This window comes from Urocampus carinirostris, chromosome 1 (assembly GCF_059441175.1).
Source record: "Urocampus carinirostris isolate Australia breed hairy pipefish chromosome 1, RoL_Ucar_1.0, whole genome shotgun sequence".
Classification (NCBI taxonomy): Eukaryota; Metazoa; Chordata; class Actinopteri; order Syngnathiformes; family Syngnathidae; genus Urocampus; species Urocampus carinirostris.
The window spans coordinates 55,298,599-55,317,365 of NC_142349.1; the positions used below are offsets into that span (position 1 = coordinate 55,298,599).

The 18,767-nt window shown below is 38.6% G+C and overlaps 1 protein-coding gene across 1 annotated transcript; it reads left to right on the forward strand.

Moving 5' to 3' along the window:
• Positions 1-3,783: 3,783 nt before the first annotated feature.
• Positions 3,784-18,267, forward strand: acadm (acyl-CoA dehydrogenase medium chain). The gene is made up of 12 exons (XM_088345784.1): positions 3,784-3,914; positions 4,154-4,265; positions 8,936-9,033; positions 9,110-9,179; positions 9,261-9,361; positions 9,438-9,518; positions 12,376-12,506; positions 12,951-13,059; positions 14,390-14,530; positions 15,582-15,677; positions 15,748-15,996; positions 17,910-18,267. Exons 1-12 carry the CDS (start codon positions 3,807-3,809, stop codon positions 17,979-17,981), a joined length of 1,368 nt encoding a protein of 455 aa, XP_088201910.1. The 5' UTR covers positions 3,784-3,806; the 3' UTR covers positions 17,982-18,267.
• The last annotated feature ends 500 nt before the right edge of the window (positions 18,268-18,767 follow it).

Here is an 18,767-nt window from a genome sequence, read left to right on the forward strand (position 1 = left end):
ACGCTCTGAAAAGTCGCTGCCTTTCGTCCGAAATTTATGGTAACTTACCGTCAGTCTTGTCGACGTTGACTGGTAATGCAGCCCTCTGATGGTCAAATTCGAACCTACACTCTAATTGAAACTCAACTTTTCGGGCTCTTAGCTAAAAGGTGAGGCAGCTTCATCGACCTCAAAAACATCAAAATGTGTCATGCCTTATTTTGCTTTGTGTTTGAAAAATGGACACTCTTTGTCGGGCCTTACGGTTTTAAAGTGACTATAGTTGACATTCAAATTGGTATGCAGCGCACTTCAACAAAGTTAAATCTGCAATTTGTACATCACTCGTTTAACACGTGTCACATGTGGGAGTTTAATGGTCTGATGTTATAACCTGAACTGCAGCATAAGGTGATTGATTTATTGCTCCAGTGAAGGTCGGGGGTTGCGTTGAGCCGACCAGATGAACCAGGTTTTTCCAATGCTGGCGGTCTTGTGCCAGCTGTTCTGCATCCTCTACAGCAACTTCGTGTGGCATTGTGCAACCAAGGAAGATGCTCATGCAGGCACGTGCGGGCTCTGGGCTCTTTATTGGAGACTCGCTGGGGCCAGCTGATGTTCTCGATGGTTCTGGATGCCCTGCTATCAAAACCGTCGATTCTTGTGGCCAGGGTGTCGTTCAGGGGCCATGTTTCTGAGCCATAAAGCAGGATAGAGAGTACGGCGAGGTAAATGCGGAGCTTCGTCTTGCGTGCGATGGTCTGGTGCCGCCAGAGTGGTTTCCAGAGAGACTGCAGAGCAGATGCTGCCAGGGCTCTTCTGCGAAGAGTCTCTGGTTTTAGGTCCCCATTGTCTGTTACCATGGACCCCAGATACACAAAGCTCTTGACAGGCTCTACGATGTCGCTACCAATTTGGACGGGAGGTGGATCTGGTCCATCAGTGACATACATGAACTTGGTATTCGTCCAACGCACTTGGAGGCCAAGCCGCACTGCCTCTTCGCTGTAAATGCCCAGAGCGTCTTTCAGCTGGCTGTAGGAAGTGCTGAGCATGATGGTGTCGTCAGCATACTCCAGTCAGGTGGTAGTTGCCGAAAGACACTCCGGGGATGCGCTCACTAACCATGAACATCAGATGGTCGATGATGCAATTAAAAAGGTCGGACGCAGCCTTGACGAACACTGCTGGAGATAGTATCGTATTTTCCGCACTATAAGGCGCACCCAAAAGCCTTTATTTTTTTCAGAAGCTGATCATGCGCCTTATAATACAGTGCACCTTATTTATGGATCAATATTAAATCGCAGTTTTCCAACTAACTTGCAGCCGCCGACTGGATTTCCCCCCGAACGCCAAGTAGTATGCGGTGTATGCTGGGATTTATTTACCGGCGTTTCATTGGCTAACTAATGTGTCAATCATCATTTGAATCGATCACTATTGGCTAAAGTTATTCGGAGGTCAAGGGGTGGATCCTTTTTATCATTTACAGGCTGGCATTGGCTTGAACGGCAAAACAAAGCCTGCAATTGGCCGAAAAAGATGTGTCAATCATCAGTTGAATCAATCACTATTGGCTAAAGTTATTCGGAGGTCAAGGGGTGGATCCTTTTTATCATTTACAGGCTGGCATTGGCTTGAACGGCAAAACAAAGCCTGCAATTGGCCGAAAAAGATGTGTCAATCATCAGTTGAATCGATCACTATTTGCTAAAGTTATTCGGAGGTCAAGGGGCAGATCCTTTTTATCATTTACAGGCTGCCATTGGCTTAAACGGCGAATCAAAGCCTGGAATTGGCCAAAAAAGATGAATGTGTATAGCACGTGGCTGACTGCATAGAGAAAGCATTTTTTTCTATTCTGTATTTGTAATTTTATTCTCCTGGATTTACTACCCTCATGGATATAAGAGGACATTGGCTGCACATTATTATGAACACAACGACTTCGGTGAGCTACTCCGGGTTTTATATTGTCCCTGTATCTTGTTTCAGACTGAACTCGCAGATAATGGATGGAATGGAGTGTCTATTTTTAAATTAAACTCAATTCCAAGTGTTTATTGTCATATGCGCAGTAAAGTTGCGAGCGAAAAAGAAAATAGAAGCCATGGAATGGTTGGCATTTCTTGAATCCCAAGACTTAAACCTTCCGAATGATGGAACGATGCATTTGAGTGACATCGTACGGACACCACATCCGCACGTGTTCTCGACACGTATTTGCGTCTTTGCAAGCTTTCGGAATGTTAAGGGGGTAATAAGTAGGACTGAACTATCTGACTGTTTTGTCCACGTTCTCATTGTAGCGCCTTATAATCTGGTGCGTCTTATGTATGTCAAAAATAGGACCAAAAACTATTTTTTCGGGGTGCGCCCTATAACCCGGTGCGCCTTATAGTGCGGAAAATACGGTAAACCAGTTGGAGTCAATGCTGTTGATACGGACACAGCTCTCTGCGTTGCTGTAGAGCAGCTTGAACAGGGCTATGATCTTGGGTGGTGCTCCGAGAGCTTGGAGGATGTTCCACAGTGAAGAGTGGCTGACGGTGTCAAAGGCGGCCTTCAGATCAATGAATCCGATTTACAGATGGCGATCTTTACGGAATTCACTGGTCTTCTCTATCAGCAGCATAAGGGCCGAAAGTGAAAAGTGTCACTAGGGGTTGCGCTGTCACTGTAGCCAGCAGAAGAAAAAAATCAGGAATCCGAGCACTTCAAAGAGGACAGGAATACTAAAGTTTAGACGAGCAGTGTGCATTTAGTGCTTCGAAATAATTGGAAATTTTTTTGCATAAGATGAGCTAATTGTCTGGGGGTAAGGGTACCCTGACAAGCAGGTTCTTTTTTCTAATATGTGTTTCCTCAATTTTTTTCCCTTTGGTATTCTTTTTCTTTGTGAAAATGTGGGCCTCATATGAGAACACAAACGTGGAATTCTAAGCAGTTCAGACAACGTAATTATGTGAATTCCGTAAAGAAACGAGCATGGATAAATTGTTGGGTAAATGATTGATAGAGAGATAGATAATTTATTCATCCCCACAGGGAAATTCACATTTCCAGCAGCATCCCTTCACTGAGAACAATACAATAATAAAGCAAAAGGAATGCAATATACAAAAACCCAATGTGATGTGCTAATACCCACTGTAGCGTGTTGTATAGAGTATTTAAATAGTGCTACATAAAATACACACTGCAATAAAAGTACTGTAATATGCAATGTAGGGGGTGTGGTTAATGTGGGCCTTTATTCCGCCGGGTGGAGTTAAAGAGCCTCATGGCATGAGGAAGAAAAGATCTCTTCAGTCTGTCCGTGGTACAAGACAGTGACAGCAGTCTGTTGCTGAAGCTGCTCTTCTGTCTGGAGATAATGCTGGGTAGTGGATGTGATGAATTGTCCATGATGTAGGTTGTTTTTGGTTAATGGAGTCAGATAACTAACTCGAACAGTTTGGTAAATGGTACATTTTGATAATTCCCAACAATACTGAATACACACAGTATATTTTTTTTGCAATCGTTCGAGCTTTCTTTTACAATGTAGCCTCTAAAGCTCAAGATCGATGATTATGTTAATTCCAACCTTTAGAGTGCAATTTGAATCAGTGATTTGATATCACCATTGCATAACAATGATCAACCTCACCAAATTGTTTAATAATCTACAAACTCTTCCAAATCTATGGTCTTTATCGCGTCGGCGTCGAAAGTGTGACAAAAGGTACCTGAAGGGTGCAAAATAAAAACTTAGATAACCTCTCCTCGACATCTAGGTGAGAGTTCACTTTCCAATGACCAATTTGCCGCCGCGTGACTAAATGAGCCACTGCCATTGGTCGCTCTTTCTACGACCGTCGAGAGGACTTGAGGGGTCGAACCGCTGTTGTGTTGTCTGGGGTGAATTTGCAACGATGCTTTTGAATAAGGTGAGCCTTTTTAATTCTACGTTTATATTTGTTAACTTTAACAAATACTTAGAGGAGCCGCTTTTTTATTATGTGTCTGGTCAATAAAGAGTGACGCGTCTTTGTACTTACTTGCTAGCTTATATTACGTCACAAGCTAATGCTAGCTTGCCACAGATATTTATATCATGTTTCGATACGTCACTCGAACTTCCTAATATTTGTATTTTTTATGGGGCTATATTATCCTCCTTTTACAGGTTTTCAAAGCGGGGTTACGCTCCGGAGTCATTCGGCTTCAGAGCTCGAGCGCCGCAGCCGCTACAAAAGTCGCTGGAGAGAACGCTCCAGGCGCGGTCGGCTTCTCCTTTGGTGGGTTTCCTTTTTTTTGGGTTATTTAAATAGGACAATTAAATCTCACTTTGTTAATCGCTCTGGTTGTTTGACGGATAGTTTGTTTACAATGGTTCTTATTTACATACCTATCAATCTCAGCCAATTTCTCCACCTTATTAATAGCACGTTACTTAAATCCCTCGCGGCATGCAGGTACACGTTATGTACATTTTCATGCTTTTTCTTTTTTTCAATCAAAGAGAAAGCATTGCAAAGTAAACACTTGTGAGCTCTAATTTCACACGGGTAATAAGAACATGCGGATATGCAAAATGTCATTGCGCTGTTATTTATATCCGCTAAATGTTATTGCGCTGTTATTTATATGTTGTTGCATAGAGGAGCCAATCACGTACTATACACAAAGCGTGCTATGTACATACCTGTCAACCTGTAAGTTTTTGCCGTACAGAGTACGTTTATTATGCATTTTAAGACGTGTACGACGTATTTATCAATTATGGGTACTATGTAATAATTACTATGTAATAATAATCTGCTTCTTACACCGACTATCACAAAACGGCGAATCAATCAAGTCAAACGAGTACGCTGCGGTAGCCTCTATCTCGGTATGGTTTTTTTTCATTGCAAACGAAGCGAGCGGTTTGATGTAGTGAAAGGAAGTTCGTCTCTTTTTAGGGAACTGGCTTTTTCAGCTCAACTCTTTAAAGAGAGCCGGCTCTCAAACGGCTCACTTGCTTTGATGCATTATCACTGTGAATGTGTGAAACTGGAGTATCATGCCCAGTTTCGTTGTCACAATATGTTAACCCATTTTGTAACAATGACAATAAATCTATTGTATTATATTACGAAATATTATGTTGTATACAGAAGTTAATAAAAAATGAAGTATAAAATGAAAAAAGACAGGTTTGTGGTTATCCCTTTAATCACTTTATTACCAACAATAATTTAATGCAGAAAATGAATTAATAATTAGAATATGTATTATTGTACTTAATTATATTTGCATGTATTTTTTTCCTTCTACAGTGAACGTCCAAACTACTTAATTTTTGAACTTTTTTTATAATAAACCTCATTCATGTCGAGCAACTCAGGATCTCTCAACAAAATGTTAATTAACAATATATATGATATAACGAAACACATGTACAATATGACATGTTAAACTACATAAATAAACACGTTTGGAAAAAACCATATGGTGTAAGATTATTTTGTAAGGGAAAATCCGACAGTTTGTAAGGGCATGGAGCCGTGGAGGTTGACACGTATGCATGTACATTATTTGGACTTTTAGACATCTATATAAATTGTAATCTTTGACATATACACCTCGTGTATTTCAATGCATTTCCCGGGATTTTGGTATTTTTCTCTCTAGTGACGTGCAGTCAATTGTATGCAAAGTAAAAATTGTGTTGAATGGCGCCAAAGTCCAGATATAATAATAATAATAAGAATTATAATGATAAGAATTTTGCCTGCAAACCATTCACTGCAGCCCCTATAACCCTGGTATTGCACACCGTGCTGCATCACTCACGCAAGGTCACCCCTTTTTGACCAATTCAAAGCTCTAATTAGGCCATATAATATAATATTACATATTTTCTCACTGTAATACCAATATTGTCAAAATATTCACCTTGAAATGTTATGTATATACAGTCAATTCATGTTTATTTGTATAGCCCTTAATCACAGAGTCTCAAAGGGCTGCAGAGACCACAGATTATTTCAAACCGCAGACTATTATGACACATCCCCTGATCTAAAACCTACATGATGGCAAGGAAAAACTCAACATGAGGAAAATGAAGAAACCTTGAGAAGGGACTGCACCTAATGTAATCCCCCTTCCAGGATGACCAGGCTGCAATGGATGTTGCAATAACAATACACAGATATTGTCAACATAAAATATAGGTTATTCATATGCTATGGAATGGAAGTGTGTTTTAAGCCTAGATTTAAACAGTTCCACTGAGGTTGCAGATCAAATCTCAGGGGGAGGACCATTCCACAGTACTTAGGCCTGAATGGAGAACGCTCTCGAACCTACGGATCTCTCCTTGGGTCTTGGGATAGCTAGTAGACCAGCATGTTGAGAGCAAAGGATCCGGACCGGAACCTAGGGCGAAATTAAATCTGAAAGATATGAGGGAGCAAGTCCATGCATGATTTTGTATACTTCTACAGAACCTTAAAATCACATCTTAAGGTAACAGGGAGCCAATGCAGGTTAGCTAAAATCAGGGTAATGTAAGGTAACAAACGCATGAATGGTAAATTATGCTTTATCGACAAAGACGCAATAATATCAGTACCCTACAATGATGTTGTATACTACCAGTGACCGAACAATGTTCTATATGGCATACACAATTTGAAATGATAAAAAAAAAACATACAATACGGGCATAAGACGAATTTGTCCAATATCAGCTGGAGAAAAACAAAGTTCTAAATAGTGTTAAAGGAAACTACTGATCTGTACACCGGGTAGGGTTCGGCTGACATGTTTGAGTGGCGTTATTTACCTGAAGTGACTTGGGAAAGAATTATTGTTGAAATCGATTGATCTAAAGTAAGGACGCTTAGAGTGGTCTTCTGTTTACCTAAAACAATATTCTTTCTCCTACCTAATGTCTTAAAAATGCAGAATACGACAGAAATACAAGTTCAAGAAATAAATAACAAACCAGCTTGGTGTAGCGGTCAAAACTGTTAGCTCTTCCAGGGTCAGATACCTGACTGACAACAGAAACGTTCCTACCTTTTTACTCATACCAATTTATATGCGCGAATGCATACATTTTGGCTCCAACAAATAGTGGTTATAAATTCTATAGACTGAATTAAGTCATACCTCAAAATATAATAACTAGATTCTGAATGTATAACACTATAGAGACTTATAGCCTTAATGCAAATAGTGCAAATTTTCTCGATGTTTTTTTTTTCAATCAAATATAGTTCAAGGAAAATGTTATTAAATGAAAGGGATTCAATTTATTTCTCGGTGATTATAATGACTAGATTGTGCAGTCAGACATGGGTGTAGAAATTCACAACTTCTGACTACATGGATTGATTTATTTCCTGAACTTGTCCAACTGTGATTCATTCCTAGGCAATAAGGTGCGGCAGTTCAGCAAGTCCCTTTTATTAGTAATAAGAAATGAGTTGAAAAAACAAGTGTTTATGAATTCTTTATAGGAGTGCCATAAATAATCCGTGCTGAAAATAGTATGAGAATAGCAAAACGATTGATGTACAAACTCAGTCTAGGCTTGTTTTGACTAACAAATTTTACATAATGTAGTCCGTAAGAAAATGCAGTTGACACATTTACTATGTAATAATAATCTGCTTCTTATTTATGTGGGCTGAAAATCTGGTCCAACTTGTTTACACTACATCGTTCAAGCTCATTCAGAGGTTTACGAGACTTCTTCTCTGTACTTTGGTCCTCATCTCATCTGACAAATAATATTTTATTTTAACCGCTGACCCAACAACAAATACTTTAATCAGACTTGAGATACATTTTTACATCAAACATTTCCTGTTTTCTCTAGGGATGCACCAAGGGCCATTAACAAAATTGTAAAATGTTTGCGCCCCCACCAAAAAAAAAATAACCCTCCACCCAAAAAAAGCCCCAGATATAAATTAGCCCCTAAAATCCGCACTTTTTATTTGCACTTAGTGTCGAATAATTGTAAAATTTTTAAAATTATACATAACTGACAGGCATAGGATTAGACACTAATTTTGAATTATACGATTATTTTATCATGTAAGGTTGACATTCTGTGTTCTGTGAAGCCCGTTGAGACTCGTTGTTCTTAAGGGCTATACAAATAAACATGACTTGACTTGAATTATCATAAGTCAACAACTTAGACATTAAGTGACCAAAAAATTTAGTCTGACTACAGATGGGGCATAATACTACTGAAAGATCTTAAATACAAATAACACAAACAAGTTTGTTCTACTTGGAGTAAAGTTCTGATAAAAAATCAAAAGCTCGTAACCTCTAGATCAAACAGTCTCTCTCCCTTTTTATATACAGATTTTTGGGGCATTTAGCTGACCAGGTAGTGAATAGTGACAGGCAAAAGGGACCTAATGATGATGGTGCAGTAGTTGCCTTAGCCTAATGCAACAAACGACTCACTCTGAAAAGTAAAATAATAATAGTAGATTCAATTATTGCCGTACGTAGCTTAGTGCCAGTTAATCAAATTTCTGGATGAACAGATTGAGTGTTACTCACAATATAGATGTTTATGAATTATAATGGCCCGACTGTAGTGAGCTCATAAGTGTTAACATTTGAACATTGGCCAAAGTCGAGCTGCTAACAAAAAAAACATGGGAAAAATAAAATGATAAGCAGTTGCACCAAATTTTCCCCTGAGTGAAAGCCAGCTTCAAACGGCTCGCTTCACTTTTTATGTGACGTCATAGCAACATTGTTCTTTTGACAACCTTTTTTCAGTTTTATTTTTTTCTTTCGGACAAAATCGATAATGCACTTTCGGTCATTTTTGGCTGAAAATGTTTTCGCTGCAAAATTCTGTGCGTACCTAATTCTGTCCACTGCTAAAAATTGAGCTGTTTTCTTTTTTTCAAACTTTTTCTTTTTGTTGTTGATCATTTAGAATTTACCGAACAACAGCGAGAGTTCCAACAGCTGGCACGCAAGTTTGCACATGAGGAAATCGTCCCGCACGCGGCACACTATGACAAGACTGGAGAGGTGAGTCTTTTTGTCAATTAAACTGAGGTACAGATGTCAGGAATGCAAATTGAATTGATGACCTATTATTTTGCAGTACCCAGTGCCTATCATCAAGAAAGCATGGGAGCTGGGGCTGATGAATGGTCACATAGCAGAGGAGTATGGTCTGTGTCCATCACGCTAGATTTTCAATTTTTATTGTCATTTTTAATTCATTAATTGTTTCAAATTTCATTTAAAAAAAGGTGGTATGGGGTTGTCTATTTTTGACAACTGCCTCATCACGGAGGAACTGGCCTACGGCTGCACGGGAGTCCAAACAGCCATTGAGGCCAATTCTCTCGGCGTAAGAGCGAAAATGTAGCATTTTATTTGGAGGGGGAAAAAGAATCAATTGAGCCTTTTTTTTTTTTTTTTTACAGCAAATGCCTGTTATCATTGCTGGTAACGAGGCACAGAAGAAGAAATATTTGGGGAGAATGACTGAGGAGCCTCTCATGTGTGTAAGTAGATTTTCATTTCTCACTGTAATACCAAATTATGCAGTAATGTTCCTTTTTTTGTTTTCAAAGTATATATTGTCAAGAAAGAGGGAAATTGCCCTATAGCGGGGGATACAAACCTATGGTCATCCGCTAAGGCGTTCCAAACTCCTGTTGGCCCAGATACAAACATTTAAATAATAAAACTTTATGTAGTGAGTATTTCTAATGTGCAAAACTAATATATGTGTATATGATTAAATATCAGTATAAATATATATTTATAAGAAAAAATATATTTTATAATGCTGGTTGAGTGGATGCAAAGGGGCCTAAGCGACAGGGGATTTCAAATTAAATTGATTGTAAAACGGCTAACTGAGAGAAGATTCTCATTGCTTTAATAACTTTGTAAATAAGAGTCTCATTCGTCGATTGGTTATGGCCGTGCAATTTAACGAGGCCATTTGTGTGCCTTCTTCAAATTTCTACATCTCAAGCTGCGTTTTCATTATTATCCTCTTGCTTCTCCCTTTAGAATCACTGTAATCTTTAGCCCATTAGGTAATGAATACAGGATGAAAAATGATTAATTGCAAAGTCTCCAGAGATTTGGAATTGAAGGTAGAGAGAAAAGCATTGTGGGAAGCGGTTAAGCCAATAGCATATCAGTATTTTCTTATTGCCATGATGCTACACACAAAACAAAAACAAACAGACTCCGAGACAGTTTCTTCCCAAGATCCATTACCACCCTTAACAAACACCGCACAAAAAACTGAAACTCTTGCAAACACACTACCTCATACAGATGTAAAATTGTATTCATGCCTATGCTCACTTTGCACAATGTTGCCTATTTTTGCACTCCCGCATATTGCACTAATACGATCCCAAAACTGTATGTAACATCCTACATGTCCATATTTCTTGTGTAAATATTGTGTAAATTATATCTTTTATCTTCTTTGTTCCTTTCTTCTTTGTTTTCTTTTATCCTCACTGTTATGTGTGAAACTGTAGTGCTACGTCCAATTTCGTTGCCACAATATGTTAAACCCATTTTGTAACAATGACAATAAAGGTCTATTCTATTCTAATCAATAGCAGACCAGCATTTTATATGACATGAGCCAATAGCAGAACCTAGTGATGGTGAAACCGAGGCTTTCTGAATCAGTGAATCAATATAAAGAAATGTGTCATAATTTTTTGGCTCTCAAGCGGATCTCTATCAGTCCGGGTGTTGCCTCAAGTGCTATTGTTGCCATTCATTTTAAACAATGGGCAAAACAAGGAATGTTGCATATTTTGTGTAATTTAACACTTTCCACCATATTTGGTGCTTTGTCTGTGACAAGGCAGTGTATTTTGTTATTTAGGCCCTTTTCATTAATTAGGCCTTCTTTTGCAGTATTTAGCTTCTCGCTTTGTGTTGTTGTGGGAATTTTGTGACCCCAAACAGTCATTTTTCATCTGTGTAATGGCACGTAACCCCAAGGATGACATCAATGTTAAGATATGTCCACTTGTCTGCATTCAGAATGACTGCCAGTTTTCTTAAGCTCCGCTTTGGCTTTTTCTTTGGCCTCTTTATATTTTTGGTATACCATTACTTGCTGTCTGGTTGGGAGAGCATATGTTGGGTCCAACTTGTTAACAAATGCTCTAAATCTTCTCCTCAACCGCAGAAAATGGCTGGCAGTATTGCACAATCATGTCCCATCCAGCTCAGCCTGCCGTCATTTAAACATTGTGACCAATGTAAATAGTTACTTACATATAACTTATTAAATGTAAATTTTATATTTCAAGCGTTGTCTTATCTATATATAAAGAACAGTTGCCATAAGCCTGCCTTGTCTACACTCTCCAGAAGCAATAGGAGCTGCTGAATTGGGTGTTATTTCAGGGTGTTTGGAGCGCAAGTGCCTTAATAATGAGGATTTGCTATTAGTAAATATCAACACTTGAGCAAAGAGCTGACAATTGGCTCTTATTGTTGCTATGAGGTTAAAAAAAACTCCCGCACATGATCTGGCTCTTTTAGTTGGCCTTCCATCTATTCTCTCCCTAGTTTGCTTCACTCTCTAAAATCCCATAATCGTAGGCAGACACAAAAACTAACTTGTATGATTACTAAATAAATGTGTGTTTGTTATATGAAACGGTGTATAGCGTGTCAATGAATGCCTATACTATGTACAAATGCAAATTAATCTGGTGGTAATCTTATCTAATCTCACCTCCCTTGTTCTTGATGCAATGCACGCAAAAGCTCTCTTCCTCACAACCCACCACATTTTGAAGGGGTATTTCCCCTTTTTATAAGCATTGTGAGTTTGACTGAAACAAATTGACTGACTCGACCCCTCCCCTACTTGAATGACATGTCGATGGTCACCTCCCAACGCACGTGAGACATCACAACACTTTTGCATTTACGTGATTTTCCGCGGAATGAGGCACAAGATCGGAACGTATCGAGACACTTGTTGCCCGGGCGCACAAAATCGGCTGGGCGTCTGCTTCGGGCGTCTGCATCGGGCGCCTGCTTCGAGCATGGTGTCACTAGCTGTGTCATTGGATCCTGCGAGACCTTGAGACCACTGATTGTAATACTTCTGCCACAAGCGCTTGACTGGTAGCGTAACATCACTAACCGACAGGCGTCTTAGAAACATAACTCTTCCTATGGATGAACATGACAAAGTTTGAAGTCTGTTGTGTAGTAGTGAAGAGGCTGTAATGATCTACACCGTAAAGTGAAAAGGAAATATCTGCACATGTATTCTTTATTTTATTTTTTAATGAACACCGAGATTTTAAGCTTCAAAGTACCAAATTAAATCCATGTCCTATATTTATACGTCCGCAGGCATACTGTGTGACAGAGCCGGGAGCAGGCTCGGACGTAGCGGGTGTCAAGACTCGGGCGGTGAAGACCGGCGACGAGTATGTGGTCAACGGTCAGAAGATGTGGATTACCAACGGCGGCAAAGCAAACTGGTAAGCATCCACAACTTCTCAAATTAATATGTAGATATTTAATACAAATGAAGTCTGTTTACTGGTAGCATGGCGGTGCAATGGTTAGCGCGTGTGTGGCACTGTTCTGAGGTCATGAGATCGAACCTCCTGTGGGGAGTTTGCATGGTCTCTCCGTGCTTGCGTGGGTTTCCTCCGGGCACTGCGGTTTCCTCCCTCATTCCAAAAACATGCATGTTAGAATAATTGGCCGGTCCAAATTGTCCCTAGGTGTGAATGAGCGAGCCAATTGTCTGTCCCTGTGTGCCCTGCGATTGGCTGGCAACCAGTTCAGGGTTTCTCCTGCCCCCTGCATGAAGATGGCTGAGATTGGCTCCAGCAACCCCGCGACCCTACTGAGAACAAGCGGTGCAGATACTTGATGGAAGTCCGTTTACTATTTTTAATTTCATTTTATTTTCCCAGGTACTTCTTACTAGCCCGCACTAACCCTGATCCCAAATGCCCTACCAACAAGGCTTTCACGGGCTTCATTTTGGATGCAGACACGCCTGGAATTCAAGTAGGAAGGAAGGTAAGTCTTGATTTTTATGACATTGGGTGACTTATTCTATCTTTAGAATCTCTTATATATTTTTTTACACATCTCCTTTATTTTTTTTCCAAATCCCTGCTAATGTGGGTAATCCTTGCTAATGTGGCTGGCATCTATTTCATCTTCACTTATTGGAAACAAAATACAAAAATGGCAGGATTTAAACTCAAACATCCATTTATTGTTGTTTTTTGTAAGCAATTGGAAGTGATTCCTTGAAAAAAAGTCTCTTATTATGTTTTACTCTTGGTTACAGTTTTGATCAAATGTTAAAATCCCAGATATCTTTATTTTTATATCTGTTGTCATTTTTAGGGACGGAGATTCCCACCACTTTTTAAGACATAAATTTTACAAAACAAATATATGTCGAAGATTTATAGTTTTATAACTGCTCAAAGGATGAATAATTACCACTCTATTCCGAAGTTTCAAAGGGCACACCCGTGTCTCAGCTAAAGGTTATACTCCCGTACTTTTCCACTTGCAAGGATTTTTATCCCCCATTCTGAACCAAAACAAAGGGAAAGGATGGGAGCATTCTGGGAGGGAGTTCAGTCAGTTGAATATTGGCCTCTTTATGATGCTATGACCAAACCAATCGCAGTCTATCATAATACATGAGGGCGATCAATAGCAGACAGGCGTCTTAGAATGTAACTCCTTATATGCGCAAACACCACAAAGTCTGAATTTTGAGAGTTTTTGGGCGCGCAAAATAATTGCTTGTATGGTGGGGGAAATGCCATAAAGATGGGACCCCCCAAAGAATCTCATTCCACACTGTCAATGTTATTTTGTAGGCTAAATGCCCTTGTGTTTATGGAAAGCATTGTTTGGATATTGGTGGTTATCACAAATCTTTATTTAAAAAAGTACTGAAGTGAAAGTTCTGCATGGAATGCATCCTTTCACAAAAAGACGTTTTTCTCAGTTTTCTTGGTAACAAGTATTTAAGAAACTTGGCAAGGTTCAACTGTTCTTTACTACACGATGGTAAAAGCTACAACTATTCCTTCCTAATGAAAGAGGAGAGTTCAAGCTTTCTTTTGATGTCTCTTATGCCTACTGTATATAGCTGCAAAGCTCAATATTCTGTTAGCCTTCAAAAATGAGTAAAAATTTGAGAAAAACGTCTGGTACTGAATTATTTGAGTTTAACTCGTAATTCGGAGAATCATTTTTTAGTTTTTGCTTCCTAGAAAAAAGTAGATTAAATATGTTTACTCTTGACTGTCATGTATCTCCTATGTAAACCAAATTTAAAAAAGAAATATTTGCAGATCCTAAAAATATTTGTCATGTCCAGGAAATAAACATGGGCCAGAGATGTTCCGACACACGAGGCATCACCTTCGAGGACGTGAGGATCCCGAAAGAGAACGTCCTCCTCGGCGAAGGTGCTGGCTTCAAGATCGCCATGGGCGCCTTTGATAAGACGCGACCACCTGTAAGTCATGTTTTCGTGTTACAGGAGTGCCCCAGCTTTCGGACTTGAGAACTATTACAAAACTATTCTTGTTTACTTTTAGTCATGTTGATAACTGGTGTGAGAAATTTCTCTAGCTTTTAAAGTTTGTCCTAACTTCTGGACATGAACAAGGTATAACTGGTAAAATATTTGTATTATTATGTATACCAGTCCTCTACTTGAATGTTTTAAATCGGCCACGACTTTTTTTAAAAGTACTGTCATAGCTTGCTTTTTTTTGTGGTGTATGGGAATAAAACTCCCCGCGATGTGCCATATCCACTAACTCCAACACTCGCAACAAAGGTAAACCATGATAATCTGAAATCTTATAACTGCACTTAAAACTTATAACTTATCTTCCACTAGTCTAGTTTATCAATAAAGTAAAATATAAAAGTGAGCAACATGTGAAAAGGCCTGTAGACATCCATGACTTCAACTTTGTACCACAAGAATCAACCATTCTTCATCAACAATGAACTACAATCAAAACAAGTTATATGGACAGATACCTTACCATTAATTAAAAAAAAAGCTTTTTCGGATCATCTTAGATTGTGAGAACAGTTCAAGACTGGCCTGGTACACAGTTCTCTTGACTCAGCTGCTCTCGACACCCAAACACTCTTGGCTTGAAGCAGGCTGACAAGTTTATTGTTTTTAATATCGGGCCAATACAAAGGAGGTTCAATTGGATGCCAGCTCTTTATTCTGTCTATTATTGCTTCAGTACGTGGAAAGACTTCTTTTGAAGGCTATTTTCCCAGTCCTTCTTTAAATTTCAAAATCCATTATTTTCTTTTTTGAGTGTCTACTAAAGTTTAACTTAACATTTGGTCCTTTGGGCAGGATCCTGAACTATTCAAAAGCTGAAATTCAGTGGAAAGCGAAACCGTATTTCTCGGGGCAGGGAGGCATCATCAAGCTGGTTATAATTTTGGTAGTGTTCAAAGGCTTTTGAAAGCTGAGGCACCAATTTTATTGATATAATATTTAGCTATTCTAATTGTCAAATGACGTTACACAGGTTGCAGCAGGAGCCACCGGGCTGGCTCAAAGAGCACTGACAGAGGCCACCGCTTATGCTTTGGAAAGGAAAACCTTCGGCAAAGTCATCGCTGAGGTTTGTTTCCAAATAATCTGCACTCTGTAGCTTATACATCATCATAGAATCCCTGAATCTTCTCCGGCAGCACCAGGCCGTTTCCTTCTTACTGGCGGAGATGGCAATGAAGGTGGAGTTGGCGCGCATGGCGTACCAGCGTTCTGCCTGGGAGGTAGACCAGGGCCGGCGCAACACGTACTACGCCTCCATCGCCAAAGCCTTTGCTGGCGACATTGCCAACCAGGTGGCCTCTGACGCTGTGCAGATCTTCGGCGGCAACGGTTTTAACAGCGAGTACCCGGTTGAGAAGCTTATGCGTGACGCCAAGATATACCAGGTGAGGGCGCCCTTGTGTCCTGTAATGTTAAATAGAGTTCACATGGGGTATTTGGCTTGAATATGTTTTGAGGTGGGATCACAAGGTAAGATTGCGATATAGCCAGGGATTGAAAACGTATGCCAATCAGCCAATTCGTTCTTAGCATCCGTAACCACAGCTAAAAAAAAATGAGAATTTTGAAGTCACTGATAGCCAAATGTAATTACCCTGGTGACCAAAAGTTAAGTTCTTTTTTATGATTTAAAGGGACTGTAAATAAAATTAGTGCCTTTTGGTGGTACAATAAGAAGCTCATTTAGAAAAACAAAAACAATATTAATTTAAATAATAAGTAAAAATATATACTATCTAACTATCATGTAAACATGTATTTTTTAAAATACTTGGCAGTGGAGAAATGAGCATTTGTCATAAATGATCCTCACTATCTTGCTGCCAAGGCTCCCCCCTAAACCTCTGTTTTTTTCATCTAATTTTCTATCTTTTGCAAATAATTTTAATAGTTTCTTCACACAAAAAGAGCAGAAAAAATAGAACGTAGTATAACAAAATGTACCGCAGTAATGATTTTTGCTCATTTTAAAATTGTTTTCCTCTTTTTCATATAATTTTTTTCCTTTTTCTATTTTCTTTCTTTTTTCCTTTTTTCATGTTTTTTCATATTTTATCTTTCCCCTTGACTTTCTTTCTTTGCAAATGGCTAGACAAAAAGTGAAGTAAAATCATGTGCTTTGGTCACTGAAGCTCCGTAGTTTTTTTTCCTTGTGCTTTTTAGCACTCGTTTTCAGTTGCACAATTCCATACAAGGACATATAGTGGTCAAATATTACACACTCTACATTTAAACAGTCGGCCACAATAAATGGTAAAAAGATAAACCTGCCTTTTCCTTTATACATATATATTCAAAGCTGGTGCAAATGATCACACAATAATAATTTGGTTTATGAGGCATTTAAATGAGTTTGTTACGAGTTGTAAATAGCAATTAAGTGGTAGACCTATGATAAAAGGATAAACTAGCCTTTCTAATACATATGATCCTATCTTATGGCTTGAAAAATAATTAAGGTAACCTAAGCCATTTTTAAAATTTACTATTTGTAAATCATACAATCGACGTTTGGAATTTTTAAAGTCTGAAATCTGATTGAGCGGGTGCAATTAATCCAACAATGTAACTGGCATTTAGGCGGGTTAATAAAACTATTTTTATTTTTACTCGATTAATTGATCATTTGAAAAACCTGCTATGTGAAAAAAAAAATCAATTTTGCAATAGGAATTTGATAAGTTACATTTGAATAACTCTAAGCTTGTAAAAATGTTCAATCAATCGTAATTAGTTTATGTTGGCATTTTAGCATGTTAGTGCACCTTAGGTGTTGCTGTTTTAATTGACTTTGTTAAATGGTCATTTTAAAAATCTACAATTTTGAACATTTGTAAAATCGTGGGATTGAGGGGATGAATTTGATTAGTTTAGTAGTTTTCCCTGCTTTGAAAAATTCAAACAATTAGTTAAATGCAGAATTTCGTGTTAATCATAATGTCTGAGTAGCTTTTTTTATCTTTGTTTAAGATTGATTTAAAATCAGTTGTAATCTGTGCAAAGTGTTCAGACAAATGTTGTTTTATTCTAAATTTTATTAACAAAAATAAGTGTGTTGGGTGAGTTTTCTCGTTTAGAATTGTTAAATATAGTTATCGTCAAGACTGACTAATAAAATTAAAACTCGTCTTGCTTTGTCGCCTAGTTGATTTCTAGTTGTTATAAAGAAGGAAGCAGAAAGCAGCGCAAAGAAAAGTCATTTTTTTTAAAATAGTTAATCACAATAAAAGTTAAATTTTCTAGAAAGCCCGCTTATTATCTCCTGACGTTTCCTGACATTTTGTGCTTTGTTTTTCAGATCTATGAAGGCACGGCTCAGATCCAGAGGCTTATCGTCGCCCGAGAACATCTCGCAAAAATGAAAAAATAAATGGGAATGTTTTTTTAATATTGTATATTTACACATATTGAGTAAAAGTAATCCATTGCTAGAGTAACTTTCTTGGCGTTGAATTTGGTGTCACCAGACTGCCTTTTCAAACGTCGCGTTGAGATTGAACTTGTCGGCCTTCTTTTGAAGAAATGAAACGCGACACGGGAATGTGTTAGTTAGAAGATGCTGTTTTATCGATGCCATACTCCAAAATTGTACATGCTATACACTGTTTGCTCTTGCCGTCTTTAACTTGTGCTAATAAAGCAGCTGCCGAAGAAAACTTTTTGAGAACTGGTGGTTGAATTTGGGAGGATTTAAACTAGGGTTTAAGCGAATTAATGGTGCGGCAGTAGCTCAGAAGGTAGAGCGCTCGTCTTGGAATCAAGGGATCCCAGTTCGAATCCCGGCTCGTCCGTGTTACATGTCGAAGTGTCCTTGGGTAAGACACTGAACCCCTAATACCCCCAATAAGCAGGTTAGCGTCTTACATGGCTGCAATACAAGGCCGCTATTGGGAAATGTGGAGCACATTGTAAAGCGCTTTGGGAAGTCATTGACTTGAAAAGCGCTATATAAATGCAGATCATTTCATTTCAATTTAGGAATTTTATCTTGAAATTCGGATTTAAACTGGAATTTAAGGTTTCAAACTATATTTATATTATGTCAGTCCTCCAGGGACGCATAGAATTGTAGTTATGACTCTCGTTTGAAATAAGGTTGTGGTTTCAAATTAGGTTTTAAACAAGCTTTGGGATTTACTGGCTAGGAAAGCGAGCT